General features: G+C 48.0%; 11 protein-coding genes across 11 annotated transcripts; 8 read left to right on the top strand and 3 right to left on the bottom strand.

Moving 5' to 3' along the window:
* Positions 1-455: 455 nt before the first annotated feature.
* Positions 456-2352, top strand: BGW36DRAFT_429898 (major facilitator superfamily transporter; the record flags this gene model as incomplete). The annotated part of the gene is made up of 8 exons (XM_046220755.1): positions 456-678; positions 748-890; positions 952-1000; positions 1052-1216; positions 1264-1661; positions 1717-1784; positions 1832-2004; positions 2054-2352. The coding sequence occupies 8 exons, from the start codon at positions 456-458 to the stop codon at positions 2350-2352; spliced, it is 1518 nt and encodes a 505-aa protein (XP_046069538.1).
* Positions 2353-2550: 198 nt separating this feature from the next.
* Positions 2551-4346, top strand: BGW36DRAFT_383883 (putative small nucleolar ribonucleoprotein complex subunit Utp15). The gene has a single exon (XM_046216731.1). It carries the CDS (start codon positions 2595-2597, stop codon positions 4212-4214), a length of 1620 nt encoding a protein of 539 aa, XP_046069537.1. The 5' UTR covers positions 2551-2594; the 3' UTR covers positions 4215-4346.
* Positions 4347-4510: 164 nt separating this feature from the next.
* On the top strand, positions 4511-7276 carry BGW36DRAFT_345729 (putative cutinase transcription factor 1 alpha). The gene is made up of 7 exons (XM_046213202.1): positions 4511-4770; positions 4845-5645; positions 5697-5763; positions 5820-6009; positions 6056-6236; positions 6295-6456; positions 6510-7276. The coding sequence occupies exons 1-7, from the start codon at positions 4604-4606 to the stop codon at positions 7084-7086; spliced, it is 2145 nt and encodes a 714-aa protein (XP_046069536.1). The 5' UTR covers positions 4511-4603; the 3' UTR covers positions 7087-7276.
* Positions 7277-7811: 535 nt separating this feature from the next.
* On the top strand, positions 7812-8306 carry BGW36DRAFT_429895 (uncharacterized protein; the record flags this gene model as incomplete). The annotated part of the gene is made up of 1 exon (XM_046220754.1): positions 7812-8306. The coding sequence occupies one exon, from the start codon at positions 7812-7814 to the stop codon at positions 8304-8306; it is 495 nt and encodes a 164-aa protein (XP_046069535.1).
* On the bottom strand, positions 8278-9373 carry BGW36DRAFT_383880 (phytanoyl-CoA dioxygenase family protein). The gene has a single exon (XM_046216730.1). It carries the CDS (start codon positions 9329-9331, stop codon positions 8372-8374), a length of 960 nt encoding a protein of 319 aa, XP_046069534.1. The 5' UTR covers positions 9332-9373; the 3' UTR covers positions 8278-8371.
* Positions 9374-9579: 206 nt separating this feature from the next.
* Positions 9580-11470, bottom strand: BGW36DRAFT_383879 (putative sulfate transporter). The gene has a single exon (XM_046216729.1). The coding sequence runs from the start codon at positions 11356-11358 to the stop codon at positions 10045-10047; it is 1314 nt and encodes a 437-aa protein (XP_046069533.1). The 5' UTR covers positions 11359-11470; the 3' UTR covers positions 9580-10044.
* A 1204-nt stretch (positions 11471-12674) lies between these two features.
* On the top strand, positions 12675-15762 carry BGW36DRAFT_429892 (uncharacterized protein; the record flags this gene model as incomplete). Its single annotated transcript, XM_046220753.1, has 4 exons — positions 12675-13000; positions 13054-13194; positions 13251-13770; positions 13834-15762. The coding sequence occupies 4 exons, from the start codon at positions 12675-12677 to the stop codon at positions 15760-15762; spliced, it is 2916 nt and encodes a 971-aa protein (XP_046069532.1).
* Positions 15763-17184: 1422 nt separating this feature from the next.
* Positions 17185-19693, top strand: BGW36DRAFT_463501 (major facilitator superfamily domain-containing protein). The gene is made up of 7 exons (XM_046222218.1): positions 17185-17586; positions 17635-17697; positions 17760-17863; positions 17942-18825; positions 18881-19036; positions 19102-19370; positions 19428-19693. The coding sequence occupies exons 1-7, from the start codon at positions 17386-17388 to the stop codon at positions 19443-19445; spliced, it is 1695 nt and encodes a 564-aa protein (XP_046069531.1). The 5' UTR covers positions 17185-17385; the 3' UTR covers positions 19446-19693.
* Positions 19694-20515: 822 nt separating this feature from the next.
* On the top strand, positions 20516-21580 carry BGW36DRAFT_399098 (YeeE/YedE family integral membrane protein; the record flags this gene model as incomplete). The annotated part of the gene is made up of 2 exons (XM_046218482.1): positions 20516-20809; positions 20864-21580. 2 exons carry the CDS (start codon positions 20516-20518, stop codon positions 21578-21580), a joined length of 1011 nt encoding a protein of 336 aa, XP_046069530.1.
* A 98-nt stretch (positions 21581-21678) lies between these two features.
* BGW36DRAFT_418531 (putative glutaminyl cyclase) lies at positions 21679-22906 on the bottom strand (the record flags this gene model as incomplete). Its single annotated transcript, XM_046219427.1, has 2 exons — positions 21979-22906; positions 21679-21937 (listed from the first exon to the last, which is right to left on the bottom strand). The coding sequence occupies exons 1-2, from the start codon at positions 22854-22856 to the stop codon at positions 21679-21681; spliced, it is 1137 nt and encodes a 378-aa protein (XP_046069529.1). The 5' UTR covers positions 22857-22906.
* Positions 22907-23173: 267 nt separating this feature from the next.
* On the top strand, positions 23174-24072 carry BGW36DRAFT_361690 (uncharacterized protein; the record flags this gene model as incomplete). The annotated part of the gene is made up of 3 exons (XM_046214296.1): positions 23174-23346; positions 23406-23569; positions 23654-24072. The coding sequence occupies 3 exons, from the start codon at positions 23174-23176 to the stop codon at positions 24070-24072; spliced, it is 756 nt and encodes a 251-aa protein (XP_046069528.1).
* Positions 24073-24165: the final 93 nt, after the last annotated feature.

The following is a 24165-nucleotide window of genomic DNA, read 5'->3' as shown; positions in this document are numbered from 1 at the left end:
CCATTTCGGCCCCGTTTTCCAGGCATCCATGCACGTGATTGGTCTGCTTCTGATCCTGCGTTTTCGGGTCCCCTCGTGGCCTGTTCGCGCATCCCAGCTGAAGTGCTGTTGGTTTTGGTGGCTGTTGGTATTGCGAGTCAATGAGTCAATGGCTCCAACTATTCTATTCACAGGAGCTCACGGTCCAAAAACTCGGGGCTTGTGAGTGCAAATTGATCCTATACGTCCTAGAAGATACTATAAATGATCGCTGTCGCTGTCGCTGTATGGTTTGGTTTGTGGGTTGTACGCAGAGCTCATCAATTGAAATATCGCCCCTTATATATCGCCCTTTGAAACACGCCATACCGGTATCCTACTCAATTCAATACCCAACGCTTCAAGTCTATACTAGCCCGGGTCTACCATACAATCGACATTGATCCTAGGGCCGATTCCAGCGTGCTTGCCTGGCAATGTTCAATGCAATCAAAAAGCATGCACCTGTGCCAGCACGCACAAGCAAACCTAGCCATGGACAAATCACCGATGGCTTCATAACTTTCTCAGACGAGGACGAAAAGCGACACAACCGAGAGATAAACCGAAAACTGGATCTGATTATGCTCCCATTTTTGTCCTTCTTATATCTCTTTAGCGGACTTGATCGCGGAAATATTGGAAATGCAGAAACGCAAGGTATGAATATAGTCGTGAAGAGCAGATGGAAAGATGCATATGTATTTGTTGCTGATTTTATGTTTGCAGGCTTTACTAATGATATTGGCGCTACTGCTGATGATTTGAATCTGGCTGTCTCGTTGTTCTTTATTCCGTTTGTGGTTTTTCAACCGTTGTCATCTGCGGTGGGGAGGCAGATCGGGGCTAAACACTGGATACCTGTTATCATGGTTAGTCTAAATCTGGAGGTCGATTTTGGAAGACAACTAATAACATTCCCTACCATCATAGATATGTTGGGGTATCACTACTATTGCTCATGCGTTTATCAAAGGCCGAGGTACTTGAAATCATCCTACATTCGACCAGATTTAGAATTAATTCTTCATAGGCGCTTTAATAACAGTGAGACTTCTCATTGGCTTGTTTGAGGCTGGCTTTTTTCCAACAGTGTGCTTTTACCTCTCGACATTCTACACACGTTTTGATCTCGGTCTACGATTGGCATTATTTTATGGAAACTATGCCATTGCAGGTGCTTTCTCGGGCGCATTGGGTATTTATCCCTGATTCGGAATGGCGCAGGTTTCTAACAGTATACAGCGTACGGGATTTTCCAAATCACAGGCGCTCTGAAAGGATGGCAATATCTCTTCATAATCGAAGGCGCCATCACTTGCACTGTCGGTATCCTCGCCTGGTTCTGGCTACCTTCTGGGCCAGGCTCAGCGTGGTTTTTGACAAGCTCCCAACGACAGTTTGTGACGATGAGAGTGCAGCGGGATAATGCGAAATACATCCGTCATGAAATCGGCAAAGACGGTATAGAGCATGTCTCGGACCGTCTTTCAAAAAGAGACATTGTCGAAACAGCCAAGGACTGGAAATTGTGGTATGCTTTGTTTTTTAACATCTGCGCCTCTGTCCCGCCAACCGCTTTTTCAGTATTTCTGCCACTGGTGGTCAAGGGAATGGGTTATACGTCATTGAATGCTAATTTGGTAAGATTCCTATGTATTTTTCGAATTAATAGTGCTTACCATGATATTTTTTTAGATGACTGTCCCTCCCTACGTTTGTGGAGCGGTGGGGTTGTACATTTTTGCGTTTAGCTCGGATCGATAGTAAGTGAAAAGGCATGATTTTGGGTTCGGTGTTAACATATACGCAGTCATGAAAGGGGTTATCATATCGTAGTTGGACTGCTCATATGTCTCGTTGGGTTGGTTGTTCTCGTTACAGTGTCTAACAATGGAGGGAAATACACCGGATTGTGCATCTTACTCTTTGGAAGCTACACTTCTGCTCCTCTAATCATTGCTTGGCTTAGTGGAAACACCCCTGGTATGCTACAACCGTTATTCCACACTTGACAAGACTAACAAGCGTGCAGAACCAGGCAAACGCTCCCTTGTCATCGGCGTCAATGGGTGCGGAAACCTTGCAGGCGTCGTCGGCGCACAACTCTACCGAGCGGAATACGCGCCCAAGTTTCTCGTGCCATTCTTTGTGACCCTCTGCTTTGTCTTCGTCGCCATGCTCGGTTTCCTCTCTTATCGGTTTGTCTTGCGGGCTGTCAATCAAGTCAAGGCGCGCAAGGTTCAGGGTTGGACGGACCAGCAAATTGAAAACGAGCGAACGTCTTCTGAGCGCTATGCGGATAAGAAATATACCTTTGTATACGGACTTTAGATATCCATTATATTTTCCTTAATACCCAGTTATATCTTTTCATATCTCTCTGGGCGTGCTCATTAGGTTTTGCTCTGTTATCAATAGTTCTGTATTGTAAGCAGGTTACGAATAAGACACTAGCGGTACCGAGAGTGGGTCCGCGCCTTCCCGCGTTAAGTCAATCTCAACTTTTTTTCCTGATGCTCAACACTACAACCAGTATACGAAAGTTATTGTCGCAGTATTTAGCAACGGTCGCAATGGCGGCACCGGTGTTACCCCTCCCTCAAATCAAGCTCCCCCAGCTGCCGTCCACCAAACTGACGGCCGAGCAACTCTACTGGAAAAGTTTTAAGACGCCTTTACTCGTATCCTCGCCATCCAACAATCCCATCAACCTCATCACACAGCCTTCCATTCCATCATCACTATCCGCCTTCCCCTCCGCCGCCCAGCCTCCAGATGTATTCACCGTTTCGACCGGTGCGCGAGTCCAGATATACTCCATCCGCACTCGCAAACTGCTTCGGACGATCACTCGCTTCGACGACACCGTCCGAGGCACCGACGTGCGCCCCGACGGCCGCATACTCACAACCGGTGACGATTCCGGCACAATACAGGTGTTCGATGTCAACTCGCGCGCCATTCTGAAAACATGGAAGGACCATAAGCAGCCCGTGTGGGTGACGAAGTTTTCGCCGAGCGACGCTACAACGCTGCTCAGCACAGGCGACGATAGGACAGTGCGGTTATGGAGCTTGCCGAGTGAGACCAACGAAAAGACTTTTACCGGACATACGGACTATGTCAGAAGCGGAGCGTTTATGCCTGGCTCAATGGCGTCCGGTGGAATGGTTGTTTCTGGGAGTTATGATCGGACGGTTAGACTGTGGGATCCTCGCGTGGATGGCCGCTCCGTGATGACGTTCCAGATGGGTGCGGCAATTGAGAGTGTTTTGCCGATGCCGTCTGGTACCACGGTCCTGGCTGCGGCGGATAATCAGATTGCAGTGTTGGATGTGGTTGCTGGGAAGCCGCTGCATATGATCAAGAGCCATCAGAAGACTGTTACGGCGCTTTCGCTGGCTTCTAATGGTGACCGTGTTGTGAGTGGCGCGTTGGATGGCCATCTCAAGGTGTTCGACACTACGACCTGGTCGGTGGTAGCTGGTTCTAAATATCCGTCGCCGATTCTATCCTTGCGTGTTCTCACAACAGGTCCTGAAAGGGAAGATAAGCATATCGCAGTGGGCATGCAATCGGGTCTTGTCTCGATCAAGACGCGGCTCTCTGGCCAGCAGAAACTGCGAGAGCGAGAACGCCAGAAAGAAATGCAGGCATTGTTAGACGGCAACATAGAAGAATACGACAAGAAACAAGCCAAAAAGGGCATATCAAACGCGCAGGCGAGAAGACAACGCGGCCGAGATTTCCTCGGCGAGGGCGTCGACATTATCATCCAGGGCCACGAGACCAAAAAGCGAAAGAAGGAGTCGGCGTGGGAGTCTGATCTCCGCCATGGCCTCTACTCCGATGCCCTTGATCGTGCGCTGATGGCACACGAGAAGATGACGCAACTAACACTTATCACCGCATTGCGGCATCGCTCTGCCCTGCGAGAAGCTCTAATGAATCGCGACGAGGTCACGTTACAGCCTATCCTGAAATGGGTATATAAGCATATCATGGAGCCGCGGCTCGTGGACCTATGCGTCGAAGTCGCGATGAATATCCTCGATATCTATTCGGGCAACTTGGGCCAGTCGGCGGAGGTGGATGCTCTAGTCATGAAGCTTTACAAGCGGGTACAAGAGGAAGTCAAGCAGGCCCAGAAGGCGTGGCAAACGAAAGGCATGTTGGACATGCTCAAGGTTTAACCTTTCGCATATAAAAGTTGGATACCCTGGAGTTCTGGTGGCATGGCATTACATACATGGTTGTATTCTATCTACGTTTTCTTATGCATGGCGTACAAGGTAGACGAAAATTAACTTTTCTATTCTTTACAATCCAACATTGTAATGTAATTTCGAATATTACACATATCCATGCGCTCCTTGTAGAGCCGGAGTGTACGGTATGGTACCGGCTATATGCCAGCCGGCTGGTGGGGATTTTATCGGGCCTCATATTACCGTGCTTCCCCAGATTTCCAATTTAATGCTTGACAAATGCTGTCTTGTCGATTGGTCTGGCCTTGTCACATCTAAGATAATGACTGTATAGCAGTAAATACATGGAAAACCAGATAGCGATTAAATAAACCATGAGCTCGAAGCCACAGACTCCTCGTGTGGTCAAACCGCGAGCCAAACGGGCATGTATCACCTGCAACGCCAGACGAGTCCGATGCAATGTCACGGAAAAACAGCCATGCGACAATTGCCGGACTGCGGGGACGCATTGCGAGATCGGGGTGTCGAGGAGGGGGAAGTATGTTATTGTTCTTCTCCTCTATTCCAATATAAGATTTCTACTTCTAGACGAACAAAGCTGATCTAGACTAGATATCCTCGCTACATTGTAAGCCCTCATCCAAACTCCATCCCTCCTCGTCCACAGGATGAGTCTGGGACGACGAATCGCGATGTGATGGGCATAAAACGCGACATCCTCTCACCCGACAGCCCCAACAGCACGCCCTTCACAACGCGCAGTGCGCAAATAAAAAGCGAGCTTGAACAGACCATCTTCTTCGGCGAATCAAGCCCATTAACATGCGTTGTCGAAGAAGGGTCTCGACCGCCCGAACCCGGCAGTGACAACAACAACACATCCGGACATGCCAGCAAGCGACGCTGGCAGTATCCAATCCCCGAAGTAGTCTGTCGACGATCCGTCAGCTTCTCGCTCTTCGCGAGCCGGCGAGCACGGAAAATCGAGCAATTGACGCGCGAAGGCGCGTTTGATTTTCCGGAGCCTGCCGTGTGTGAGATGCTTCTGCAGGCCTATTTTGAATGGTTTCATCCCTGTTTCCCGATCGTGGATCGTGTGGAGATTAGCAAATCGTGTAACGACAAGACGATATCGCCGCTGTTACTGCAATCTATGCTGTTCATTGGCGCGAGTCTATGTAGTGACAACGCCTTGCGGGAGGCTGGCTTTCGGGATCGGTATGAGACCAAGTTCTTGTTTTATGACCGGGGAAAGGAGATTTTTGATGCAGACTGTGAAACGGATTCGTTGTCGAAGTTGCAGGCGGTGTTTTTGTTGAGCTTTTGGCGGAGTACCCCGGGGCATGAGAAGGATACTAGGTATTGGTTGGGGGCTGCTATTAGTCTTGCGCAGACGGGGGGCTTGCATATGTTGTGAGTAGAAGATCTTCTGGAAGGTGCCTCGAATGACATTAACATGGTTAGGTCAAAATTATCTCTTCTCAGTTCGAAAGAGAAGAGGGTGCGGAAACGGATATTCTGGTCTCTTTATGTATGTCCTATTCTTTTAAGCTCATTGCGTGTTTGGGGTTGGGGTTAATGTTATAGATTCGCGATCAACAAGTTGCCGCGGCATATGGCCTGCCGGCCCGTATACGAGACGAAGACTGCGACATTCCAATGCTGGATGGGACAGACTTTGAAGAGGAAGGCGTCGTTGAAAATAAGTCCGTATTTGGAGAACAGAAACCCGAGCATGCCTCTTATATGATTCAAATGGCACGAGCTGCCAGGCTGCGTATGTTCATCCAGCATACCAGAAGAAAGAAAGCTGATTTCCCTAGTTAGAGAGGTTGTCTGGGCAGCCTATCTCCCCGGCCAGCTACGCTACGAACAAGCCGAACGCGAACGTCTCAAAGAGCGCATCATGAAATGGGAATCCGACTTGCCAGCAGAACTGAAACTCCAAGAGGCTACTGAGCGAGGGACGATGTATTTTGCCGGAATCGTCAATATCACACACAAGTAGGTACCCAGATCAATCTCCCGGTGTTAACTAATTTAACTAATTCGTAACTCGTAGTTATCTGTATATACTACTATATCGCCCCTCCTTTCTGGACTCCTCCTCCGACGAACAGAAGAAAAAAGAAGGCAGGATGGCGCTGCAAGCAGCCTGTCAGTGTACGCGAATTCTAGAAGATATGCTATCGCAGAATCTAATCGAGCACGGGATGCTGCACTTGTCAGTCACCAATCCTTCTCTTCTAGAAATTTTCGCTAACATAAGAGTTGAAGAATTACAAACATATTCGCCGCGTTGTGTATCCATACAGTCCACTTCTCGCGCGCCGACGGCACAGAACGCAAACTCGCCGAGCACCGTGCCAAGTTGTGTCTGCTGGGGCTGAAAGAGCTGCAAAAGTCGTGGGATTTGAACTACTGGGTGCTCGAAATTTTCTTCCACTGTCTGGACGAAAGCACGGCCGAATATTTACAGTTATCGGAAGAGAAGAATGGTACTACCATCATACCCAGTATTACTACGAACGCAACATCGGGGTCCACAGATACCAGCCCCTCCAAGCAATTTGTCCGAAATATCCAGTTGTTCCCAGATACTCTAACGCAGGCATCCTCGACAACAGTGTTGTCAGACGAGCCACAGCAGACCCAGAACCAGCAGGAAGAAGAGCTGAACGAGGAGCGGTGGTCTGAAATGACGCCGTTGTCTCCGCCCAGCAACGAGGTTGACATTGACCTGTCAGAACCGTTCCTTTTCGACGAGGAGTTTGCGCGAAACTTTGGGTCGTGCACGCCGCGGCTGGATGCGCTGAATTCGTCGAATTTGGACTTTTTATACCGATATTTGTAGCACGGCATATATCAATATACAAAACAATATCAATTGATGGCTTGTTGCCACTTTCGCATGACCAGCAGATTTATAGTAGGCTGGCCATACCATGGTTTCCTTCCACATTCTAGTAAGCGTAAATCATAATCAAGACAGTGACGACAATGGCAAATATCAAGTGGCGTATCGAACACCAAACCAATCACATCTGGAACAGGCACCAAAATCTAGACCCAACCCTAACCTTCCACTCTCTGGTTCTCCCCTCACATACCGACTGTCAATCAATGTAACCTTCTCTACCGGATGGATGTCTACCAGATTGGCGAGCGGAATAAATTACCGAGATAAACAGGCCAATTTTATTCGACGTCATAACATGAATCGAGTGGGTAGGTTCTTCAAGAGCCTTAGACTTGGTGCCGCAGAAGAATTCTCTGTTTCCATGAAACGCATCCTTCTGCACTGTGTTTGTGGAGGCGGCGAATTTGAATGTGCAATATAGGATTTGGGGGTGATGTCATTTCCGACATGTAGGCTGGGTCTTGCCACAGGCGAGTATATATAAAATTAATCTTGTTTCACTATTTTTCGATTGTGTCTATTCCTCTTCGTGCTATTCTTTCGTTGACGAGCATTCATTTCTGCACTTGAGCGTTTTGCCTTGCCTTGACTACGTTTGACATTTCACAACATTCTTTCATATCTGTTTATCACCTAGTAAATATTGACATTACATTGACATGTCCAGCGCCACCTACCAGAGCTCCTCGTACTACTACAGCACGGCCACAAGCAGCACCAAAGGCACCTCGACATCCGGCCACCGATACGCGACAAGCTCGCACACCGACCCATCGGGTACGACGATCGTACGCACTGCGCACCAAGACCTCGGCGAACCAGCCATCGTATCTGAGCGGCGCTACGATCGTACGGGCCAAGAACTCGCAACCAGTACCATCAGTACCAGTACAGCTGGGTTCCAGCGCATTGCCGATCTGACCGATGAAGACTACAACTATAATGTAACGTCGACGGAGCCGGCGTCCGTGGATACTGATAATAATCAGGATTACTCGCTGCAGGAGAATGCGCCGCAGGATACAATGCTGTCGGCGACAAATAGCCCTGCGGATGATTATACCGGCATTGATGGGGAGCAGTATCAGGGAGATGATGTGGATGAGGGCGCCATTGACCCGGTCACGGGGAAGAGGTATTACTCAATGCCTTAGCCTTTGCATTGAGTGTTAGTTATGTATGTACATGTATATAGACTTTATTGTCAATTGAATATTGTTTACTCTACCGCATCATTCAGCCGCGAGAAGCCTTCTGCTGGCGGCTGCAGCCAGTTGCGTTCATCGTACGTCCAGCCCTCAGCGCCCTCAATGACATGGAATGTATACGCATAGCGACTCTTCTCGCTCGTGTTCCGCTGGCTCTCGTGCAGCACATTCCCATGAATAAGCACCAAATCACCGGCCTTGACATCTAGAACCTCAAACCCACCCTCCTCACCTCCCCCTTCCATTTCCTTCTCCTCCTCCTGGCCCTTCGGCAACTGCTGCCCATCATTCGTAATAAACGTTGTCCCCCCCTCCGCCCTCACAAACCGGCGCACAATATGCCCGCCCCTCCTGCCGCGATGCGACCCCCGCGCCATCCCCAGCGCCGCATTCCCCGTCGTCGCATCCTGCAGTGCAATCCACCAGCCCACAGCCGACGGCGGCGAGGTATACAGGAACTCTGAGTCGCGATGCGGCGGGACCGAGCCGCCGATCCCAGGCTGCTTGCAGATCACCATGCTCTGTAGACAGCGCGGGTCGCGAAAGCCCAGGGACTTGGCGATGGCGGCGTTACGAGCCGAAATAGTGACGGCAGCGAAGGGTGGGGAGAGAGAGTGCAGGGCGTGTCCGATTTTGTTGATGGCCAGATTCTTGGGTTTGAGTAGGCGGGGTGCGCCTTCGGAGGAGGTTGGGGGGGCCACAGCGTCAGGCTCGAAGAAGAAGTGGATTTTGTTGCCAGACGAGAGGAAGTAGTCGTCGCCAACGTGTTTGGTTTTCTCGTCGTCGTCGCCCGTGGTGAAGCGCGTCATGGGGTGGGTGTCAAGCGAGAAGCTGTCGAGGAGGGAGTGAGTGGTGGAGAGGAGGGACTGCACTTCGGCGGCGGACAGGTAGTTGGGGATTACCAGGAAGCCATTGTCGTTGAAAGACTGTAGCTGCTCGGGGGTGAGCCCGTCGGCATCAACAGTGGACATGCTGATTATTATTTGTGCCCTTTAAGATTGATTTGTTTCTGGATGTGAAGTTGAAGGTGAGGGGAGAGACAGATCACATTTTAAAGCGTGCGGGGTGTCGGAACAGGCCGATGCTGTACATTGGCCAATCAGCTTCCCTGTATATATTTGCTTGCTATTTATTAAGAGTTCATAAGATGAATGAAGGTATACTATTATTAATGAATAGTATTAGATGAACTTATAATTGATTTTATCTATATAAACAGCTTTCATAGAAGAGCATCTCGGAATATCGCCCTCATATTGCTTCCGCGTCGGCTGACAATATCATAAATTAAAATAAATTAATAACAAGCCTCTTATGGCTAAGCTCAAATAAATTAATTATAAGAACACCTACCTACACATATTCAAACTGTATAATTATGTCCTCACACTGTATACTAGACAGGCAGTAACTCCATACATATATAATCATTGAGCGCACTGCTTCTCCTTCTCTCCACCATCACCATACATACTCGCAGCAACATCAACTACCAACGACCTCAACTTCACACAGTCGCCGTGGGTGAATGCGATGGGAGGGAAGTCTGTGGGTACGAGGGTGTTTGGGTATGGGTTTGGAGTATGTGTCGTGTTATTTAATAATGTAAAAAATATCAAATCCAATCAAAGTCCGTGTTCATAAATCATAGTCCGTGTTCGTAACAAATATTCATATATCATGGTCAATTACTCTGCAGTTGAATGCGTCCATCTCGTCTCCTTTCTCGAAGTTTGTGCACAACTGCGGGCAGCCTGAAACTGTAGTGACACAAAACTCCGGCAATAAACCCAACAGCGTCATTCTTAAACCCAACGAGGAAGCCAATAGTCACAAACATCACAGTAAACCGCTTCTTTCGGTCTTCCTCAGTAAGCACCGGTCCGATTTCCTGCGTACGTTCTCCCAGAATCCCAGGATGATTGTTACCCAGGTCCCGAGCGCCAGTCGTATTCAGACTTTCCCCGACACTTGCAAGCTCGAGACCCGCTGCAATAATCATAATCCCCAGGAGTGCAAATGGGAATCGTTGAAGTAATCCAATCAGAGTGTTTCCAAAGAAAAGACCAATAAGCAGCTTCAAACCCCCAAGAAAGATGATACTTGATCCTGAGCGAGCGCCAAACCGGTATTGAGCTGCTAATCCCCCGGATCCGTGGCAAACGGGCATTGCGCCGAACCAGCAGCTCACCAGGTTCATCAACGCAACACTAACACCAATGGATGTGATGGACGGTGTCTGGACATCGGGAAGCAGATCGCTGGCGAGGTGGGTGACAGCAATGACGGAGTTCAGAGTTGTTAGTGGCAGCTGGCCGATACCAGCTTGCACAACTCCAACTTGCCAGTCGCCACCGACGGGGACAGTGAGCGCCGGAATCCATAGGAGGAAGGCCGGCAAGTCGTGATGCTGTGCTGCAAGAATAACAGCAAACACGAGTCCAACTGGGAGTACGATCAGAGCATACGGCAGATTCCGGTAATAGTTCGTGGCCAGCAGGAACAAAAAGGCCAGAATCGCCCAGACCCGATTATCAGCCCACGACGGATCCGTCCAACCCAGATTCGTACGCATCGTCGTGCCCGCAGAAATAATCAACGACAGTCCCGCGCCGACTTGGATACCCTTGACGACTGGAATGGGCACGGCATCGGAGAACCAGCGCAGCAGGCCGGTTACACTGAAAACAAAAATACAGGCAGCAACGAAGATTCCTGCGGCGGCAATCTCGCCGTTGGTGAAGACATTCGCCATGGCCACAGCGGCAATAGCCTTCATGGGCTGTACCGGAAGCGGGATGCCGAAGAACAGGCCAGTTAGGATGTTGGCGATGCCGGAGAAGACCAGCGTGCTGGACAGCGAGATGGTATTATTCACAGCGAGCGCTATGGTGATCGGCAGGAATGTTCCCAAATCGCCCAGCGAGCCGGAGATCTCGGCGAGGGGTTGCTGGCGGAGGACGCGCAGGTTGCGGGCGGAGATGGCGCGGAAAGACATCACTATTAATATTATATTATATCAATATGAATATTGCGTGGATCATGAATATAAAATCTGCGAAGAGTGAGAGTGAAGTGGACGTCACAGCATGATGTAGTAAATAGTTAAGTGTTGATGTTAGTGATCACGAGGGCTCCACTTTAACCATTGCTTGCAAGCCTCGTAAACGCCTCTCCGGCTCTTTTCAGAAGCTATTCCTCTTATAGACTTTAAGAACATTACTCTACTTTTGTTCATTATATTCTATATTAGTGTTATATTTAGTACCCTTTTCAATGTCTATCGTTAAATATATCAGACCAGAACTAATACCATGTAGATAAGGCGACTTAGTATATTATAGTATATCAGCCATTTGTATAGTCATTGGCTAGGGGTTATTAACTGCTCTAGAAAATGATTTATTATTTATAGTTCTTCAAAATATATACATAGATAACTATACGCGAGATTGCGGGTGTCCGTCCAGTTCTAGTTCGTGTGGCCTGCCGCCCTAAGAAGCGACAGGGTGTGGTTGCGTGGTGTTGCGGCTAGGGTAGGCAGGGCGTACGGTCTGAGTGATTTAGATATATCCTAATTTAGGTCTCGAATAAGATCGCTAACTTAAGAAAATGATGTAATTTTGTGTTGGGAGGCTACGCGGAGACATCTTGAGGTGCAAAACTCTGCATTGTGAAGCTGTCTAAAGTGCTAACGGGGTTATGCCCTCCTGCGGCGGCCAGGCTGCCAACAGGAAGGCGGTGAGCTGACATTTTATAATTTAAATTAGCAGGTCTACTGTTTAATATTTTAAGAACATTCCATAGAATTGTGGCGCGGCGGAGTGCCAGGCCAGGGGGTGGCTGGAAAGAATGTATTTACTCAGCCATTACATAGCCATGTTGTAGGCAATCATGTCTCAACACACCTAAACAAGCAACACCAGACTCCTAGACAACACATTTCAGTTTTAGGTATAACCCGCTTTAACCCACTACAGTGTATAATTGATGGTGAATTAATATAGTAATCAATATAATATTTATTCTGTAAATTCATGTCCATCTGTGCTGGATTAATTCTGCTGTGTGCTGGTTTAAATCGCTACTGTGGCTATGTTGGCTCAGCCACAATGCGAAAGACGCATTTGCAACATCTAGGCCCTAACTCTACATCATATATATTCTCCAATGGACCTCCGCTTACTTAGCGTTTGTATTTTAACTTAAATCCTGTTATTATTATATGATTATGCAATTTCCGTCTTACACATTCACTTCACTGGCATTTCTTATTTGTTATCTGGTTATGATCCAAGACAGAGGCATTTTGCCATGACCCTTACAAAAGAGGAAAAGACAAAACTGGAGGAGACAGTCCGAAAATATAGAATTCAGTTTCTAGGTGATGTGTCACAGGATGAATGGCCTGAAGGTCATTACCAAACCTTGAAATCTATCCAAGAGCTTGGGATAAAACAATTTGATACTTATGCCGTGGATTCGACGCTGATAGATGATGAACCTTGGAAGTTAGATGTAAAGCGTCAAGCAAAACAACTAGTGGAACGAGCCAAACGCTGCCCTCGGCGAAATGAATCGACATGGCGGTCTACCTGCGAGCCTTATGTCCTTGCGCGTCTCACTGCAGAAGTTGTTTGGTGAGTAGCGCTTCCAAAGGCTTCAAAGGAACCCACTTCTAACAATCAAATAGCATGGCTTGTCGCAAAAGAGTCTGGAGGGCAGAAATTGAAGCTTCCCGAGATCATGTGTCCAATACAGCAGAAGCCTTACGTGCGCGTCAAAGAAAACGCGAACCATGCCGCTGTCCCCGATATGCAAGAGAGCGGGATCCGTAAGTTGGGCCTATACAAATAAGCTAGATCCCCCAGTTAGTAATGATAAACACAGGATTGAAGCTGTCGGCCTGAACCAGATATTTGGACATCGGGAAGACGAACATATTCAATATGAAAAAGAAATCCTTTCTGCATTCCCTAGTATTCCAAAAAAACCTGATGCGATATTTGGTCTACGACATACTCGGAATATTGAAAATCTCTTAAATGATACAGCTCGTATTGGAACAAGGAAAGACCAAGATGGGCTCTTAGTTCAAGAGCTCCTAGGACCATCACCAATCAGCAAGGAAGGCGATTCATTGAGCTTTCCATTTCTCGTACTGGAAGCAAAGTCTGGGAGAGCCGGGGAAAGCGATTGGTATTCAATTCAGTTACAATCCGCTTTTCCGGTGTGGACGCTATTGAATACACAAAAGTCACTAAAAACACTCACGGGAAATTCCTCGAGAGGGAAGACATCCCCATTAGTCTGGTTGTTGATGAATCGAGGTGAAGACTGGCGTGTGTGTGCAGCGTCCATATTCAACTGTGGTATCACTGGGCCAGCGGCAGTTGATACTTCATATTGTGTAAGAGCAGTGCCTTCATAATTGTCCCTGATATAAAAGATGTTTAGGCTAAGATTTTTGTAGCGTATTTTTGACCTCTGGGCAGGCACTATCACATCTAGGAACGGGGCCCTGCAACTCTTGCTAATCGTCGACCATATATTTGAATGGGCCCGTGATATTTATCGGGAAGATATAAAGAGAGAACTCAGAGTCATTGCGTCAGGCGATAATGATGCTGCTAGTCTCATCTCTCCAGACACCGATATCCATTCAACAATCACACTTCCACGGTATGAGATTACGAACACAAGCGGCACAGATGGGGCAAACTCGTTTATTCAAGGCGTTAAGGCTTTCCAAGATTTAGACAGTTCCAATGGAATTGTTCGTCATGCTACATTTATTGAGACGCAGTACCGTTGTTTACTCGTGACCGGGGATAATGCAGACACCTTACTGCGGTCAAACGACACAAAAAGCACAAGACGTTTGGTCCGGCTTGTGTTGAAGCAGTTGGCGACAGAGGAGTGCCTACTCCTTGACAGCGAAAAAACACTGAATGAGATCGAGGAACTGTGGACCGGGCAATCTCGTATCCTCCAGCGCTACCAACCCGGCCCGACCAAGTTATACGCTCTTGTTACATACGCCTACTACCTAATGCCGGATTGGCAGATGGTTAGGGAGCTAGTCGTTATTGCGGTCGCACAAGATGCTTTGGTGAAATTAATAGAAGCATCAGACTATAAGTCACGTACAACAGCCACTCTACAGCCCCCTGTTCTCTCTGAGTGCAATCCTGATAAGTTGAAAGACTTCATCACAGAGATTAAGATAAGCTGCCCAAGGGATACACTCCTTTCAGCTCTTTTACGGGTTTCTGAGACGATATGTAGTCAAGAGTCTGAAGTTTTCTTGAAGCGAAATGATGGTATGGCAAGAGACATTGTCCAATACATCTACGAGAGATTTAAAAGAGGACAGGTAGAACCCCAGGAACCATTTCTCAGAGCGTCAAGCTTCTTAGACCAGACACACTTGGTTGACTCTGAAACGAATCCTGATAATCGATATCATGATCTGGAAGTGTCCTCTCATGGATGTGTTCTCGTCTATGCTGAAAGTCACAAGCATGACTCTGGAAGAGCGCGGTTGAGCTCCATAGCCGCATTCTTTACTGATGGACCTCCGCAAGTCCCCAACATGCCATTTCTAGGTACGGCGATCAAAGATGCCTACGAGAACCATGATGTCTACCACACATCTCGAATATTCAGGCCCATCAATATCAACGCACTCCAGAAAAGGGGACGCATCCGTTGGAATATCGTAGACAGCTATGGCATATATAGCAATGGTTTTGAGTTCGTCGATTGGATTCGTACACTAGGATGTGATCCTCCTTTGCGACAAGGCTCGTTGCGTGATAGCAGTTTGTCAATATTTAGCCGCTGTTTGTTTCCCTTTCACGAGCCTGGGTACATTTATGGGAACAGACATATACGGGCATTCATTATCTACAAAAATGTCAGCCGTGAAATTCAATACTGGAGGTCCATCGCCCAGGACCGCTTTGATGAGGGTATTATATGTTGTGAGCTATGCGGTGGGGATGAATGTCTGGAGGATCTATGCGAAATTTGCAGCCGGGGTCTCATCTTTAGCAAGCTTCGGAGCTTAAATTGGTTTCGCAAGGCCATCCAAGGACAACAAGCAATTGATCATGTTCCTTTCCATGATTTTGGTAATTGGCAAGCAGGCCAAGAGCGTTTAGGTTTTGACTCTCACGGGGGAGATGTAAATGACGAGTTCGAGAGCGCACTCAGTATTTACGAAGATCTGGACGAAGATTTCGACGACTTATTGCAGTTGAAAATACAAACAATGAAATTTTTAAACCTTTACGACAGGATCCGATGGCCACGCACCAATATACAAGAGAGCGGTGACGGCACATCATCCAGAAAACGGAAGAGAACTTTAAGTGTGACTTCTGGGGATTCTGCCTAGTCTATGCTAACCGTCGCCCCCGGAACCCCGGAACGGTTTATATGGGCGCGCTTTCCTGAAGGGCTTTACATTTCAACCTGCTAAACCTCCTCAACTCTTCTTTATTTCAAACTCGTATTGCATGATTGGAATGACTTAGTTATACTCGTTAATGATTCTTAGCTATGCCAGGTGGATAAATTGTGGTAAAACTTGCGCGTAGACGCTGATTAATTGGTTTGGATGGCTCTTCAATAAGCTACTGAACTCAGCTAGTAGTTTAGAGTTAGGGGTTCTATATGATTTAACTTAGCGCTAGATTTATAAACGAAAAAGATCAACCCTTGTTAATTAATCTACTAAGCATTTCTCATACCTGGTCTGCATAATCTAATAATCTAGGACCAGAAATTGAGTATAACTGAACACGAGGAAGAAGACGAAGGCACACGATGGAATCAGAAAGAGCATTTTAGAGTCACGTGTAATAGATCCTATATTGAACTGATTATCAGCGCGTAACTTGTTAATCCACAAATCGGGTTTAAAACACGATTATCGAGAAAACTGTTCGTTTAAGCCCTGACCTTCTAACTACATGACCCATTAACCTATATTTATATGTAAAATACTAGCTAGTTGGTCATTGCTGACAGTCGGGAGGAAAACAGCAAATTAATCAGAATTGCTGAAATCTTGAGCTATTTGCGAACCATAGATAATTATGGATAGTTCTGTCAAATTATCACTAATTTTGTTAGTATTGGATATAGGCAGAGTGTATCCGCCATCCTACGAGGACGTGCCCAAGTCACTATCTTGAGGGCTAGGATCTTACAAAGCTTAATAGATCTATATACCTTAACTACTCTCATGTATCCCGCGAACAGTCTAATCACTAATTTATAGAAGCCCATCTTTGTCTGGGTTTAATAATATTAAAATATAAATTTAGACAAATTCCCATCTGATCTTATATTATCCCTAAATTATATATATTATCTCTAAATTTAGATTTCTCTGACCTAATCTTAGGCCATTCACCCTAAATAATCGAGAAATATCGACCCATGATCTCTCATTAACTACACACACACACATATATATATATATGTGTGTGTGTATTATAAGTATATTTTATGATATACCTCATGGGGAGAGACCTGCACTCCCAAAACCTCACCATCCGAGGCACTTGCCGCCTGCAGGCATTGTATCCCTCTGCGTGCAGCCCATGAGAGAATCCACCAGTCATCGTCGTCTACAGTCTCTTAACTATGAATGAATATGTTGGGGGGATCCCATTGGCCGGGCGGGAAGTAAACGACGAGCGGCGCTGCCACCAGACAGGGGTTCTCCTCACCATACATATGTACGGTCGAACTCCTTCCTGAACAAAGCAAAATGCTTAGAAATCAAACACAGCTGTTATCAGAATGGAATGTTTGGTAATCAGGTTTCTGGAAATCCGAAGAATCATCCAAAAATTCATCCAAAAAGTTGTTTTGGGTGCCATGTTCCTGATGCGTTGTCTCCGACCAATGGATATATCTACCTACTTACGTATCAGGCGTGCATCACTCCTTTGTCTGTCATCACCGTGTATTCTCTACCACATTCAATCAAGTCGCGAAATCACACGATATGACAGCCCACAACGAGCCTCCACCAGCTTACATAGGCAATGTCGCTGTCACTGCGAGCCAGACAGATACTCCACACGAATTGCTAAGCTCAGATGTTACCGATGAGAAAACCCCTGTTTCCGACTCATCTATTCCAGAGGAGGGCACACACAAAGCTGAAGACCGCCCTGCACCCGTGAGGACTGTTTCCGGCCTAAAGGTTTGCATTACACGCTGTTGACAATTCATTCTAACGTTTGCAATTCAGTGGTTTTTTGCGTATCTTTCCGTTCTTTCGACCGTCTTTTTGTTTGCTCTGGATGGCACCATCGTGAGTAAAATCCATAATCTCGATGGCAATTCAGACATAGACCTGTTCTCATACCCAAATAGGTTGCTGATATTCAGCCCGCAATTATCAAGACGCTTGGAGATACGGAGAACCTACCGTGGATTGGTGTGGCGATGAGCCTTGGAACTGTTTCCATCCTACCCCAGTAAGTGAATTCAATGCAAACTTAACAGTTATGAAAAAAGATCCTTCATACTGATCATGCGTAACAATTGCTCTGCAGTGGAAAAGCTCTTGCCGTATTCAACGTGAAATGGTACTTTCTCGCCTGTGTTGTTGGCTTCGAAGTCGGCAGCGTCATTTGCGGTGCAGCGCCTACTCTGAATGCCTTGATCGTCGGACGGCTCATCCTGGGAATTTTCGGTTCTGGTGTCTACTCAGGCTCCCTCACGTATATCGCTTTAAGCACCAGTGACCATGAACGACCTCTGTACTTCTCAGGCATTGTTGCGATGTGGGGTACTGGCAGCGTTCTTGGTCCTATTATCGGTGGCGCCTTTGCCCAAAGCAGCGCTACATGGAGATGGGCATTCTATATCAATCTCGTTGTGGCCGCCGTCTTCATTCCAGCATTTATCTTCTGTCTGCCCCCGATTAGCCCGTCAAGCTTACCATTGGCCAAAAAGATTCGCACACAGGACTGGGTCGGTATTATCATTTTTGAGGCTGGCTCTGCCTGTTATGCTATGGCCGTCACTTTTGGCGGTGTCTTTTACACTTTTAACAGCCCGTCCGAAATTGTGCTTTGGGTAATGACCGGCGTTTTGCTCATCGCATTCGTCCTCGTCACGATATACCACCCCGGGGTTTCTAAAGACAATAGACTTTACCCAGGCCACTTTATGAAGCGCATAGATCTTATCATTCTCCAGCTTCAGCTGTTTGTGGCTTCTGGCGCTATGATGACAAGTGTATACTATACTCCTCTGATCTTTCAATTCACCAGAGGAGATGGAGCTTTAATGGCTGGTGTGCGACTTTTGCCGCTGATGAGCATGATTGTTGCTTTCTCTGTCATCAACGGCGCGCTAATGCCTAAGTTTGGTTACTACAAACCCTGGTATATCTTTGGCAACGCTACAATTCTAGCTGGTGCGGCATGCATGCGTAAGACACTGCCTAATCATCGCGAGCAGGCAAGCTTTGCTGATGACTCTTTCAGTTACCATTGATGCATCAACTTCCTCCTCCAATATCTATGGCTATACAGTGCTCATCGGGATGGGTGTTGGTTCATTTTTGACTGCAGGTATTGCAGTAGTGTCGACCCTCGTGCCGCCAGCTGAGGTGAATGATGCTGTGGGATTTATGACAGCCGGTAAAGTATTTCTTATCAGTAGTTTTGCTGTCAGTGTAATCATACTAATAAATATAACTTAACAGCACAAAATATGGCCTTGATTACCTTCCTCGGCATTGCTGGCTCTTTGTATCAAAATATCGGGGTGGAGAAGCTTGAAGCCGTTCTGCCAAATGCCACGCACGAGGAGCTGCTGCAAATGACTACCGGCATACAGAGCTCCTACTTCCAAAGTCTCCGCTCTACACTTCAAGAAGCGGTAATTGAACAAGTGACAATCACCATTCGCAACATATTTGCCCTCATCATGGCGGGCGCAGCTTTGTCATTTGTTGCTTCCCTTTTCTTGGCAGTGAGTTCTTTACCACAATTCCCTCTATGCATGAATCTTTAACTGAGTTATTTATAGCACAAAAAGCTTTATTAAACGGGAATTAGGGTTATCAGACAGGAATAATTGAGATAGGCACAAAGTCGGTTTTATATTGGGGTGCCATCTTGGGGACCGAGGTTTTTCAACTATCCATACTCTGTGGTGTATATATCTAGATATACTCGTGGAGATGGATCAGTTTCATATATTTGGGTATATGTTATGGTTATCCAATAGAGAATTGTGAGAGTGAAGTATATGTCAGAATAGGACTAATAAGTAGTAAATACTATTGATATTAATGCTAATAAGGGCTCCACTTTCGGCCCTTACATGTAGCGCTAATACATAATACATTCACTTATACATCAGCATTAGCCAATTGATATAAGTCAAGTATTAATAGTACGTTTGCTTATATACATACTATATATGCACTCTCGAGACTGTCGCACAAACTCCCATACATATATAGCACATACATATACCTACAACATGGCAGAGTCTCACAAAGCTGTCATTAGTATCCGTACATTCTCAGACAAAGGCACGGCACGGACTGGATTAGAAAGCAGGATGGTGATTGGCTCGGGATCCTGGGAGATTAAATTTTTCAACGTATCCATTGATCGGGGACCATTTGGCATATACTATAGTATCACCATATGTATATTATATGAGTAAAGTGTTTACTCTGGTACATGCAAGATACACACTGTTGTAGGGTAATACTGGCAATACTGCATAAACACTACTATTAACTACATGTATGAACAAGGATAGTCTGAGAACTGAAGAATACAGATACCGCAATGCTAAACGCCCGGTGGGGTAAATGCCATGCAATGTCCCACTGCCCAGCCAATCAGAGCTGATAATACCAGCGATCGCCGTACCGGATTACGGCTCGGGCTTCTCCAGCAATGCTCCCCGATCATTCAAGAGAAAGGAAACTCTATTAGGACGTTCTGCCGTCCGGTTTCACCGATGTTTTCATTGTCAGGCGCCATGGCGTGACTGACCGCTATCAATGATGTCGTTGGTACGAGTATACTCTTGAGCGCTGGGAATATTCGAGGAACCACTCTCACCACCAGCATACTCATACCTGAGTATACCCTGATATGTTCACGCCAGTCCATACCTCGCTCGGCGCCCTGCTGCTCTTCAGCGGCTCGTTTGGCCTGCTCGTGCATAATGGACGGGTGTTTGGCATCTCGTCCATGCTGCGCTCCGGCCTGGTCCGTCCTGACATTACCGACGAGAATGTGGCGGTTCTGGCTGGGTTGCTGTCGAGTCCGTGGCTAGTCTGGCTGTTTGTGCCCTCGCTGCTGCCTGCGTATCCAGATGCAGTCGAGTCCTGGACTTCTGTGGTATCGACGCTTGGTTTGGGGTTCTTAGTGGGATGGGGCACGAAGGTGAGAATCGTCCATGGTGTATCAAGGGGTGAAACAAAGCTAACAAGAGTGTAGAACGGCGCGGGCTGCACATCCGGCCACATGCTCTGCGGCATCTCGCGCCTCTCAGCACGCTCGCTGCTCGCAACGGGAATATTCTTCACCACCGCGCTCCTCACTGCCACCTATGCGCCAGTGCTCACCGGCAGCCAAATAATCCCCATCTGTCGCGAGGGGCCATGCTACCATATCTCCTTACCGACCATCTTCGAACTCAGCGTAATGACGACCAGCGCCGTACTCGCCATTCTCGCCAACTTCGCAATCGGGCCGCAGAAACTCCTCCTCTCTCGGTTGCCCACCTCGCGCAGCGCATTCGCGTATCTCGCTGGCGTGCAGTTCGGTCTCGGCCTGCTATTCACCGGCATGGCGGACCCAGCCAAAGTGATCCGATTCTTCGCGTTTCTCACGGACCTCAGCGCCTTTGATCCGTCGTTGGCGCTGGTGCTGGTCTTTGGGGTTGGGCCATCACTATATTGGTATCTGGCCACTGAACCCGGCAAGGCCAATGCAGAAGGGAAGGTGGATGCGCCGACGCTGGCGGATTCGTGGAGTCTGCCGAACCGCACGCTTGCAGACGTCGATTGGCGGTTCGTAGCCGGTGCGGTCGCTTTCGGGCTGGGCTGGGGTCTGAGTGGTGTCTGTCCGGGGCCGGCGATTGTCAGATCCGTCCTCCAGCCAGCGTGGGGAGTTGTTTGGATGGCTGGTTATGCGGTTGGCAGTCGGCTTTGATAGACATACATGAATAGACTAGACTAGACATAAACTCATATTCAGTAACTACTTCTTAATTAGTATGGTATGCAAAAAGGTAATTCTAAATAAACATCTTACAATTCAGTCTTCCTACTATATAACGCCGCCGCCGCCGACGGCGCTGGCTGAAAATACCCTTCCAAGTCCATCCACTCTGCCGCAAACGCAGTGACAAGAGTCGCCCAATCCTCGACGGTGGGAATGTCGAGATGCTCGGCATCATCATCCATCGTATGCCAGACATCGGGAAATCCCTTACCAGTATGGAAATCAATAAGATGCAGAACCTCGACTCCGCGGCGGAGAAAGGGAAGGTGGTCGTCTTGTATCGTGCTCCAGGGCGCGAGGTGATGCTCGTCAGTCTCAATATCCACCAACCACCGCCCCCCTCCCCATTATCGGGGGCAGACTTGAATTGGCGCAGCTCCCGTAAGCGGGTTTCCAGCCGAGCCATGTTCTGGTATGCCCAATGTGTAGTAGGGAAGTACGACCTAATCGTTGGACTCTTTGATCCAAGGAGATCGAGCAGTACGAATAGTGTGATCGACGAAAGCTGTGTTCTGAACGGCGACATGGCCGGGTAGTAGGCCTGCTCCCAGTGCTCGGCCAGCGAGCGAGAGCCGTACAGGGAATCCGTCGCAGTCCAGTCCTTGAAGGCCTCTTCACCGTCGAGAAAAAGCACTTGTATCCCGGTATTCTCGTCAATGTCCAGGCCCGCATGGCCCTGTGCGTCGATCTCGTTCCATTTCGCGGTCAATGCACTATCAATACTCCTCATCGCGTGCATTATCATCGCACACGGCGCGGCGCTGTCAATCGCGCCGATGAAGCCCTCGGGCTGGAGCTTGCTGTCGTAGTGCGCGACAAGCGTGAGTCTGCCGGAATCTCCCTGCGCTGCCCAGGGCGGGTCGCGGTACGCGATGAAATTGACGAAGGGGACCTCCTTGTCTCCCGACACGGGTGTCCTCGCGGTTGAGTTCTGAAACTCGAGGGTCCAGTCTGGCAACGCGGTGCGGAAGAAGCTGGCAAAGTGGTTGAGAACGGCCGTCGAGCCGGGTGTTCCGGGCACGCGTGTCTGTAGGATTGGTGAGAGGATTTTGCCCTCATGGATGTCAAAGTCGCTGCCGGGCTTGGGCAGTGAACGAAGCGTGTCGTCTGAAAGCTGGCTGTATGCGGTGGAGCAGACCACTAGCAGCAAGAGTGGAAACGCGCAGTGCCATAATGCACGGCGACTGCTAGATAACACACCCATTAGAGCAAAATATACGGTGTTAAATCAATCATATTCAATGTGCTGGAGAGGATGTGTAAGATGTGAGGTGGCTTCTGCAGGGTTGTTTGTCTTATCTAATCGGGATCGGCGCCAAGACTGCAGCTCATCGTCACTTCTTTTTTTCTATTTTCTATCTTCACGTTGCTGAAGAACCAATCTGGTGACAGCCATTGCACCATTGCGGAGTGTCTACGATGGCTATATGTAGTAAAAATTGAACAATCCATAATGCCACCCTCACAATCCCTCTTCTCGCTGTGTCGCAGTCGCAGCGCAAATCCAGCTACCAATCTCCGATGTGCGGCGCAAAACGATGTCCTAAACAGCATCCTCCTTCGCTTCAAATCGACAGCGCCACCAAAAACCAAATTCATCCCATCGAGACAGATAAAGCCCGCACCGCGAAAGACTACTCCTGCAACCGGCCCAACTCAAGCTGGCCAACCGTGGAGGCCGACGCTTCGACCAGGTATGAAGTTATTAGTACTACTACTACTACTGCTATTAAAATGTAGAAGCTGATTCAAGTACAGTCACACCGGAGAAACTCCTGATTTACCATGGAGGAACGGGGAGGGGTGTGTTTCTGGGCATGTTGCGAGGTGCAACGATATTCGTGTGCGGTGTCTCGACTCTGATCATCGCCCCGGCGTTTTTCGCCGATGAGTTTCCTGCATATCTCGCGCCATTGAGTGAGTCGGACCATTCCATCCAGAAGCATATTAACTATCTTAACTATCTTAACCATATCAATTATACTAAATAGTCTGTTACAGTTGTCATTGGTGGCGCCCTCCCCCTAGCCTTCGTCGCGTATACAACAGCGCCATTCGTGAATCACATCTATCTCCATCTGCCCGCCTTCGCGAGAAAGTCGCGGGAGACTGCTCTTGATTACGCTCGAAACCTGCCCTCAACTGCAATGGTTTCAATCCGCACCATGAAAATCACTCTCATTCCGCGGGTGACAGAGGTACACGTCTCGAATCTCGTCCCTGACAAGGCCCTGCTTCGACCGGTCTCGTTCCGCAACCGAGACCCAGTGTCTGTGCCGTGGTGGCGAGGCGGCACATTGAAACAGTTCTACGCGATGGAAAAGAGCAGAGATACTCGCAGCACATCGAAGTTTTATCCTGAATTATGGGAGCATGTGCACAAACAAATATATAGCCAGAGGCCAGGGCCGCAACAGTGATGCTTCTGCGTTGTGTGGCTGAATCTGTATCATCAGGGTGCATTCAGGCGTTACGGGGTCAAGTATACTGGCTTATTCGTGTATTATAGCATG

Source organism: Talaromyces proteolyticus, assembly GCF_021365285.1.
Source record: "Talaromyces proteolyticus strain PMI_201 chromosome Unknown BGW36scaffold_9, whole genome shotgun sequence".
Lineage (NCBI taxonomy): Eukaryota > Fungi > Ascomycota > Eurotiomycetes > Eurotiales > Trichocomaceae > Talaromyces > Talaromyces proteolyticus.
The sequence above is the reverse complement of the archived record's forward strand: the minus strand, read 5'-3'. Positions and strand labels throughout refer to the sequence as shown.

Bases quoted from the DNA above. Each gene is read 5' to 3' on its own strand.
- BGW36DRAFT_345729 (XM_046213202.1), top strand. From the start codon at position 4,604: ATGAGCTCGAAGCCACAGACTCCTCGTGTGGTCAAACCGCGAGCCAAA. The intron at 4,771-4,844 runs GTATGTTATTGT...GATCTAGACTAG, and splicing joins GGGGTGTCGAGGAGGGGGAA to ATATCCTCGCTACATTGTAA. The intron at 5,646-5,696 runs GTGAGTAGAAGA...TAACATGGTTAG, and splicing joins ACGGGGGGCTTGCATATGTT to GTCAAAATTATCTCTTCTCA.
- BGW36DRAFT_383880 (XM_046216730.1), bottom strand. From the start codon at position 9,331: ATGTCCACTGTTGATGCCGACGGGCTCACCCCCGAGCAGCTACAGTCT.
- BGW36DRAFT_383879 (XM_046216729.1), bottom strand. From the start codon at position 11,358: ATGTCTTTCCGCGCCATCTCCGCCCGCAACCTGCGCGTCCTCCGCCAG.
- BGW36DRAFT_463501 (XM_046222218.1), top strand. From the start codon at position 17,386: ATGACAGCCCACAACGAGCCTCCACCAGCTTACATAGGCAATGTCGCT. The intron at 17,587-17,634 runs GTTTGCATTACA...TTTGCAATTCAG, and splicing joins GGACTGTTTCCGGCCTAAAG to TGGTTTTTTGCGTATCTTTC. The intron at 18,826-18,880 runs GTAAGACACTGC...TGACTCTTTCAG, and splicing joins AGCTGGTGCGGCATGCATGC to TTACCATTGATGCATCAACT.
- BGW36DRAFT_383883 (XM_046216731.1), top strand. From the start codon at position 2,595: ATGGCGGCACCGGTGTTACCCCTCCCTCAAATCAAGCTCCCCCAGCTG.